Genomic DNA, 8,339 nt, shown 5'->3' with positions numbered 1-8,339 from the left:
CATCGCCTCGCCCACCACGGTCCTGCACACCCCTCACCTCCCGGTGCTGTATGAGCAGCAACCCAGGTTTGGGAACTGCGGCAGCCTTTCAGAAATACACAGAGCAGCAGATGAGGAAGTAAAGGTAAAACCTGACACAATCAGAAGGCGCCCACTTCAGGATCCACTCGGTGACAGTATCACTAAGAAAAATTACACGTATCTAAGTCAAGACTTACGCTCTGCGATCAATGCATTCCACTACTGCAATCAATGCTCTAACAGAGATAGTATTTTTCATCAACTCCCCAAATTTCTTTTTTCTCCACTCTTTCTTCCACATTATTTTTTAATTGGAGAACAGTTTGAAATGAACTGTTTTCTGTAGGGGAACATAACCAATAACCTATTTCTTTATGAAAATTTAAAAAAAAAAGTATCATGGCTCAGATACTAAATGCACACCATGCATGTCATTTCTGCAAAACTGCGCAGGCACCCGATGGAGCAGACGCAAGGAAACAGGCAGGCTTCCGTGTCCTTCAAAGCGGCATGCAAGCATTGTCCAGTGGGATTTTAAAGACTTGAAGGAACCTGTCCTAAACTTTGCTTCCTTCTATAAATTCGCAGTCAATTCCTGATGCTAAGTCAAAATGACAATACAACTTCCAGATGATCATCTCCTAGATATTTAGCTCAAAGAAAAAAAGATAAATAACTCACTTTTAGCGCACTTTCCAATCGCAAATCTGGGGTAGCTCACAAGCTGCGCCTCAGGCCGGTGCGCATGGGCTGCGCAGCAGTGATGATTCCCCCAAGACACCACAGATGGGCGCTCATATTCCTCATATTTGGTTCTCATGTGCTACAGAGCTCTTACCAAAATATATAAAGTAGACTTTTTCTCTGCAGAAATTTTCACATCTTCTTTAGTCCCCAGCTGCTCACCTTCTATCCAGGTGCCTTCAGTTCCTTGTCCGGACTAGCTAGCTCACCTCTGCCAATCGTAAAGTTCAGCTGGGCTCCGCTACCATGGCTCAGCTCCATGGTCCTCGCTCTGTCCCAAATCAAGTTGGGATTCATATGTCAGGGTCACCAATTGTAATAAATTATACTAAGTTGTACTAAGTTGTAGCGACCAAAATAACTCACACATCACAGTCGTCTTCTGTCCTTCTGCGGGGCAGGAGCTGTTTATTTTCTTTAAATTCTTTTTTTCTTCTTACAGTAATACATACTCATACAATAATACATACTTATACTCTCATTCAAGCTCTTACTTGATAATAAGCACATCAGCAACTAGACAGTCATCAACCCTCTTTCCCACAAACAGTTCCATCCACCTTAGCACAGCCTGGTGGTTTCTTATCTCTCTTCCAAGACCTGTTTCTCCTCAAAACATTTCTCCTTCTCCAGATCTCTCCGGGCCTATGCAGAGCTGACTTAGCTTTCTTCCAAGGCCCATTTCTCCTCAAAGCCTCGCTGCTTCTCTGGGCCTGTGCAGAGCAGAGTTGGCCCATGTCCGAGCCAGTGCAGGACTGACCAGCGCTTCTCTGAGCTGGCACAAAACAGAGCTCCTGGGAAGAGCTCACCAAGCAGAGCACTCCAGAGCAGAGCTGACAAGCCCATGTCAGTTTGGCTTTTAAGTACTGAACCTCCCACAGCTGTGCAGGGCTGACACTCCCACATCTCCCCCTTCTTTGTCTTACAGCTGCACCTGCAAAGGCTTTATCAATTAAGGCTTAGACAAATAAATTTCAGAAAAAACAGTACACATAGAATAATTACAAAATAAGGAAGATAACTCCTTGAGGGGCTCATCACTCCAGTCACACAAGCAGTCTCTCACACCATCATCACTGTATCCACTGCAAGTGGTGATGGCATTCACATGAGTTGCATTACTCCTCCAACACACTGACCACTAATACACACAAATCAAATTCGGCACACATCTTCACCACAAAGGCAGTCCCTCGTGGAGTGCTGCCATTTTCTTCACCACACAGGCAGTCCCTCATGGAGTAGAGCTCACTGAGCCAAGCATCCTGAGCTGAGCTGCCCATGTCAGTTTGACTCTTAGATACTGAATGTCCAACAGCTGTGCAGGGCTGACACTCCCACAGGGTGGGGGCAAAAAACACCCTTTCCTAGGATGAAGGTTTATACTAAGCAATCTCAACTTTTCCAAAGATTTTTTTTTTTTATAAATGACAGAAATTAACAGGTAAAAGAAAGCCACATGCCAGGACCTAAATGGAGGTGTGATTTGGAGCCACCTTCTGACAGCTGCCACAGGCAGGTCCCTGCATTCAAGCACAGGATCAAACTTCCTTTATCTTAGTAGTAGTTTCAAAGAACAGCCTTTGGAACGATGATGATAAACCGCAGTTCTGTGGAAATCAACAGCTTTAGACGCCACTCTGTTCTGCGGGTGCTGCCCTCCCTGGGCAGCCCCCAGGTTTGGCGAGGCCTCAGGCAGGCGCCGGCGGACCCGCCCGCCGCGGCCCGGCCCCTCACCCCGGCTACTGCCGGTCGAGGCGACGAGGCGCCAGGACGAGCACACCCTGGTTAAGCCTCCCAAGGGCCGAGAGCGCTCACCGCAACCCAGCGGCCCTCGGCTCCCACCTGAGCAGCGACGGCTCGGAGCTACCGCTCCTTTTCTGCCGATCTGAGGTACTTGCACCTCCCAGAGGCAGGAGGCCGGACCGCGCTGCCCTCTGTCAGCGGGGCGGCATTCTCAGCTTGAACGCTCTTCACTCTGCTCTTCCAGCCAGTGAATTCCCAGGGCTTATGCCTGCGTGGTTTTGCCCCCTCTACAGATAGCTGCATGCTGCTGCCCGGCACACAGCTGGTTCGCCGGCCTCTCCGCTGCCTCCGTGCTTGGGGCCACCTGCCCTCACGCTCCCTCATGAACCTCGGGGAGCTCGTTTCTGCCCTCAATGACTTTGCATCCCTCTCCCTGGCTGAAAGCTGGGACAATGTGGGGCTGCTGGTGGAACCAAGCCCTCCCCACACTGTGAAGACCCTTTTCCTCACTAACGATCTCACCGAGGAGGTGATGGAAGAGGCAGTGCACAAGGCGGCAGACCTCATTCTTCCTTACCACCCTCCTGTATTCACACCACTCAAGCGAGTAACATGGAAGACCTGGAAGGAACGGCTGGTGGTCCGAGCCCTGGAGCACAGAATCGGAATTTACTCTCCGCATACGGCGTATGATGCCATACCTCATGGAGTCAATAACTGGCTAACAAAGGGACTTGGTGAGAGTCTGTTTAAAAAAGGTTAAAATGGTTCATCATTATATGCTATCTTATGGGGGGGTCCTTCCCTCATTTTCCTTTCTTCCAGCTTTTACAAACATGATCTGAGGACTTTTTTTTTTTCCTTTTTTCCCCCCAGTATAATGCTTCTAAGTACCCTAAATGTATTTTAGGGAATTTATCTTTGTGAGGAATACCAGGTACAAACACGAGAGGACATTTTCAGATGCATGACTGTGGTCGGAACCGGTGCAGCATTGGTTGCAAAGTTTAGACCACTGACTTTAAATCGCCACCCTTAATTTATAAAGTGCAAGATCTCACTGTTTGCAAAGGACTTAAGGTGTCTGAAATTCTTTTAGACTTTTATCCCGTATTGTGCCTAATAGAGACAACAGGGCAAGAAGTCATCACTTCTGGTCAGGGAGAATGGATTCAAGTGCAATATTTGCATCTTTTTGTTGCACCTCTTTAGCATATGCGCTAAATCAGTATTAGAATACTTATCCAGCCTTATAAAACAGCAATCTTATAAAACCTTGTTAAAAACCCTTAGAAACCCAATGACTCTTTTCAGGCTGACAGATGTGTGTCTTCCTCCACCAAATTTACATTGGCCCTAAAATGGAGGTGGTAGTTACTGTGAAACGATAGCAATAGTGACGTGAGGCCTGAACAGAGGGAAAGGACTTTTAACTGTGGCCCCTTGTGTCCTGCAGAATCCCCAGTGAAGAAAGCTGCTCTCTGTGCTGGGTCTGGGAGCAGCATCCTGAAGGGAGTGGAAGCTGACCTCAATCTCACAGTCAAAAGAATATGTTGCTGTTTCATTATCTTTATAAAAATAGTCACTAGAAAACAGGAAAACTGTACATAATAAATGAATTAATATTTTTTTTGTCTCGTTGGAGTGACATCGGCATCAGCCTTCTCAGCAACAGGAGGCAGCTTCCTTTTCTGCCGTTTCAAGGGCGAGAAAAAAGGATGTTTCAGTGCTTCCTCCAGAGTAATGCGCTTAGCTGGGTCATACTCCAACATCTTCTGAATGAGGTCGAAGAGGTTCCTGTGGTCCGAATTGTGGCAGGTCATGAATTCCTTCAGGAAGAAAACAACACAACATGGGGGGGGGGGGTTGTTAATATTGGAATTGTACTTAAAGCTCCTCTCCGCAAGCGCCTCTTCCCGCTGCCATCTTACCTTTAGGGGCTTACACCAATTTGAGACACATCTTCCAGCAAGACTCTGTTCATCCCAGTCCAGCCGGGCATGATGGAAATATTCGTGTTTCCTGAAACAAACAGACCAGGGCTTGTTATTCAAAGATTCGCTAGAAGTTTATCAGCATGCTTGGTCTTGGGAACTGATCTGGGACTGTTCCACAAAAGTGGCCAGCTTGTTAAGTACAGCCAAAGGTGCATCCGAGTTTATTAAACTTCTTTAAAAATGTGCTGCTAAGCCAAATCTGAAAATATTTAAACTATAGCGGTCCAGGTGCAGAAAACGTAATTACCTGGGTTTCTCTATCATGTGCCTTGGCAAAGGCCCCAGTACTCGCTCCATCATTGCCAGGTGTTCTCTGTCGTCATTGGTCTGGAAGGAAAGTGAGAGAGACATTTTTGTGTGTCGTTAAGAGGAAGTTGTCAAGAACCACACTTCATTCTTGACTGTACCCGGCAACTCATTTCAGATTAAGGAAAAAAGAGAGGCTCTAGTCATCTGTTTCCTGAAGGAAGTTACAATGTACTGAAGTTTCTTTTCCCTTATTTTTTCCTGCCTTATCCTTTCTCTTCTTTGTCTACAAGTTTCAGCAATACTGACTGTCAAGATGACAGAATTCAGGTATTTGCTGAATATTTGGTGATAGAGGAAGCTCATCTGTTACTGGTGTGGCTTGTGGGTTACAGATGTTCACAGGGTGATCCTTCCCATCAAGCTGCTGCCACAACGTTTACTGAAAGCAACTTGTAGCACTCTTCTGCTGAGGAAGGTAGTTCCTTTGTGCCTGCAGCTTCTGTTCTCTTCAACTTGGCATTCCAGAGAACTGCAGCTTCATTTCTGGCACACACCTTTCCCCTTAGTCCCCACCTCCCTGGAGCATATTTTCACCAAGCTGAGAAGCATTATACATGCTGCATCCTTTGGAGTTTCACAGTTACCTACCTGAAATACTGCGTATCCAAGGTAGTATTCTATGAGGATACATCCTATGCTCCAAACATCGCATGGCTGTGACCATCCCAGTGCTGTGAAAAGATGCAGAAGGTTCACATGTGCATCAGACTGCAAACACTTCCACAGCTCAAGCGCTTGAGTCACGTGACACAGCTGTGGCAGTTCCGTAGCAGGCAGAAAGTCCTATGCTCAAGAGCAGCCAAACAGACGTCTACTGACCTAGGATCACTTCAGGAGCTCTGTAATGTCTTGTAGACACCAAAGGGCTATGATAATCAAAATCATACGTTGCGTTCCCAAAGTCCGCAACTTTGATGTCCGTATTCTTTAGTCTTCGTTCATAGCATTCCTGAAATGACACACAAGGGGGTGCAAGTGACCAAGTAAACCCTGACCAGAGCTGAGGGGGAGGTGGGGAAGAGGACAGCAACTTACCAGTTCGGGGTTATATTCTTCTACGTAGTCAGCATTCACAAGTAAAATATTTTCTGGCTTCAGATCTGTATGTGTCAACTTGTTCACATGCAAAACTGCAAGGTAACACACACAGTTAGCAAATTCTGTGAAGAAAATCTAACAAATAAACCAAAAAAAGAAACATGCTTACAGTTCACAGATTTGCAGATCTGATAAGCCATCTGTCTGATGTGCTCCAGCGTAAATGGCAAGAAGCAATTCTCTCTAATGAAGTCAAAGGTGCTGAGCCCCAGCAGCTCAAAAACCATGCAGACATGCCCATGGTACTCAAACCATTCCAACATCTGGACACAGTGCCTGCAAGAGCAGGAAAATCCATTAATTGCAACAGAAGTTGTAGAACGCCGAGATACATAGGTCATATGGTCCAGAAAGCGATGTCACAGAAATCTTAAAAGCCAAAACAAAGTACAGTCGCCCTTGTCTACTCACTGTGTATGGTTGGGATCTGACGTTTTTAAGTGTTGTAGCACGTGTACTTCTCCATAAGCTGCTTCAGAGTACCCAGGAGCATTTTTTACTATTTTCACAGCTACATGTCTGTCTTCCCTGAAAAGACAAGGTTTTAGCAGTGATTAGAACAAGGGGTGGTTTTAACCGAGAATATTCAGTAATTGTCACCATATACATTGTTTATAACAATGGCAACCTCATCAGAAAAGGGGTTTTTTAAGTACATACAGACTGAATAGAATCAAGGTTCATCACTGTACAAAACCAACTAAACCTTTAAATTCTGAAAACACACTCAATGCCTTATATATCGGCATTATTATTAAAGGCCCCGTTTACCTCCCCTTTGTATTTATGTGCGCCGGGCTAATCCTGGAGGAGCTTTTACATCCCATGGCCTAACCTGACCGTCAGCCAAAAATGACAAGCCACCGTCAGTCATTTCAGGAGTGAAAATGTAACTGAGGTGTCAAATGCCTTCTAGAGCGACTAGAGAGACAATCCAGATTCATACTACCTTGCACAGAGCAAAACCGCCATCAAGCACAAAATCCATCTGTGACCTGTAAAATGCTCACTGCTGGAACCGAATAGACCTGCATCGTCACAGATGATCCCTGAAGGTGAACAGTGTCTGAGACCTTACTCATTATACAGGCCTGGGGAGGTCCAGGCCCCAGGGCTGTCGCCTGGGGGGGGTGCAGCTTCGCCCCACATTCTCTAGGCCCCTCCCCACAACAGCCCCCGACCTCTACCAGGCTGGGGGTGTTACTGATTTTGCTATCAAATTATGTTTAATTTAATATGAACATAGAATTAAGGGATATTTTAGTAGAAATTATTTGTTCACATTGATTACACTTTGTGCCAGCAACCGAACGCTACTCTAAAATCCCCTGTACGGCCCCGTACCAAGGCCAAAGTGATTGGTCAAAATTAACCAGTAGGAGCGTTTGGAACCTAGGTAACAAACACAAGTTGATTTGTAAATTGATTTATAACATATACATAGAACTAGAAGAACGTATGTAGCTGTCAAGGTCTAGGATTAATGGCAACCAAGGAAAACCAACTGTAACAGCTTGCGAGTACCTGCCAAGAAACCGTGAACTTAAGCAGAAGGTAATTCCGGCAGGGGGAGATCGCGACCACCCACCCATATTACACCCCAGACCCATTTCTAGACATTTCTAGCTTTCACTGCGCAGAATCTGAAATAGGAGGAGAGCGTGTTGATGATTTCCGAGAAAGTATATGTTTATGCATGAAGACTTAATCAACGTGTATGAGTAAGTTCTACATGAGATGTATCATTTTGATGCTTGGTGTGCGTTCTTGGTGAGACGACTCCCCCGCGCACTCAGCCGTCAATAAAGAAGTGTCTGCTTATCTGCATCCCATTGGTGTCAATAAATTCTTTATTCCGAGTTTTCGGTAAGAGGGGGCACCTGCAGAGGACACACCCATCGCCTCGCCCACCACGGTCCTGCACACCCCTCACCTCCCGGTGCTGTACGAGCAGCAACCCAGGTTTGGGAACTGCGGCAGCCTTTCAGAAATACACAGAGCAGCAGATGAGGAAGTAAAGGTAAAACCTGACACAATCAGAAGGCGCCCACTTCAGGATCCACTCGGTGACAGTATCACTAAGAAAAATTACACGTATTTAAGTCAAGACTTACGCTCTGCGATCAATGCATTCCACTACTCTTCCAAAAGTACCTTCACCCAAAGTAGCAATGACCTCATCTATAAAGAAAAAAAAACAACTCAGTCACAAAATTTGCAAGTTACTCAGCTACTAAAAAAAACCCAAGCAAACAAAAATAAACCCCACAAAAACACTAAGTACTATCACTGAAGCTATTCTAGACCGTGCTGCTTTAAATTGTAAATATCTAGTTTGAGAGATGTTATTGGACAACTCTCGAGGCACATTTACAGGGATCCCATTCTACTGTGTTCATTAACTTCATTTACTGGGGGGGGGGG

The 8,339-nt window shown here is 45.8% G+C and overlaps 2 protein-coding genes across 4 annotated transcripts; one reads left to right on the top strand and one right to left on the bottom strand.

Moving 5' to 3' along the window:
- Positions 1–2,422: 2,422 nt before the first annotated feature.
- Positions 2,423–3,847, top strand: LOC113482500 (NIF3-like protein 1). 2 transcript variants are annotated; one of them, XM_026853178.1, is made up of 2 exons: positions 2,423–2,658; positions 2,756–3,434. In XM_026853178.1, the coding sequence occupies exon 2, from the start codon at positions 2,813–2,815 to the stop codon at positions 3,272–3,274; it is 462 nt and encodes a 153-aa protein (XP_026708979.1). In that variant the 5' UTR covers positions 2,423–2,658; positions 2,756–2,812; the 3' UTR covers positions 3,275–3,434. The 2 variants fall into 2 exon arrangements, with proteins under 2 accessions (XP_026708979.1, XP_026708978.1); XM_026853177.1 differs by lacking the exon at positions 2,423–2,658 and adding an exon at positions 3,826–3,847 and having other exon boundaries at positions 2,687–3,248.
- A 281-nt stretch (positions 3,848–4,128) lies between these two features.
- Positions 4,129–8,105, bottom strand: CLK1 (CDC like kinase 1). Of its 2 annotated transcripts, XM_026853176.1 has the most exons (9): positions 8,030–8,105; positions 6,327–6,443; positions 6,025–6,191; positions 5,853–5,947; positions 5,637–5,766; positions 5,406–5,488; positions 4,756–4,835; positions 4,443–4,533; positions 4,129–4,340 (listed from the first exon to the last, which is right to left on the bottom strand). In XM_026853176.1, exons 3-9 carry the CDS (start codon positions 6,176–6,178, stop codon positions 4,131–4,133), a joined length of 843 nt encoding a protein of 280 aa, XP_026708977.1. In that variant the 5' UTR covers positions 6,179–6,191; positions 6,327–6,443; positions 8,030–8,105; the 3' UTR covers positions 4,129–4,130. The 2 variants fall into 2 exon arrangements, with proteins under 2 accessions (XP_026708977.1, XP_026708976.1); XM_026853175.1 differs by lacking the exon at positions 8,030–8,105 and having other exon boundaries at positions 6,025–7,107.
- Positions 8,106–8,339: the final 234 nt, after the last annotated feature.

The sequence above is a fragment of the Athene cunicularia genome, assembly GCF_003259725.1.
Source record: "Athene cunicularia isolate RWA chromosome 7 unlocalized genomic scaffold, athCun1 chr7_part2, whole genome shotgun sequence".
NCBI lineage: Eukaryota > Metazoa > Chordata > Aves > Strigiformes > Strigidae > Athene > Athene cunicularia.
The sequence above is the reverse complement of the archived record's forward strand: the minus strand, read 5'-3'. Positions and strand labels throughout refer to the sequence as shown.

What these genes read in the sequence shown, in the direction of transcription:
- LOC113482500 (XM_026853178.1), top strand. Translation starts at nt 2,813, where the DNA reads ATGCTGCTGCCCGGCACACAGCTGGTTCGCCGGCCTCTCCGCTGCCTC.
- CLK1 (XM_026853175.1), bottom strand. Translation starts at nt 6,256, where the DNA reads ATGACCTATGTATCTCGGCGTTCTACAACTTCTGTTGCAATTAATGGA. An exon ending in GATCTGCAAATCTGTGAACT is followed by an intron (nt 5,948 to 6,024) that starts GTAAGCATGTTT and finishes GTTACCTTGCAG; the next exon opens with TTTTGCATGTGAACAAGTTG. An exon ending in TTGGATACGCAGTATTTCAG is followed by an intron (nt 4,836 to 5,405) that starts GTAGGTAACTGT and finishes CTTTCCTTCCAG; the next exon opens with ACCAATGACGACAGAGAACA.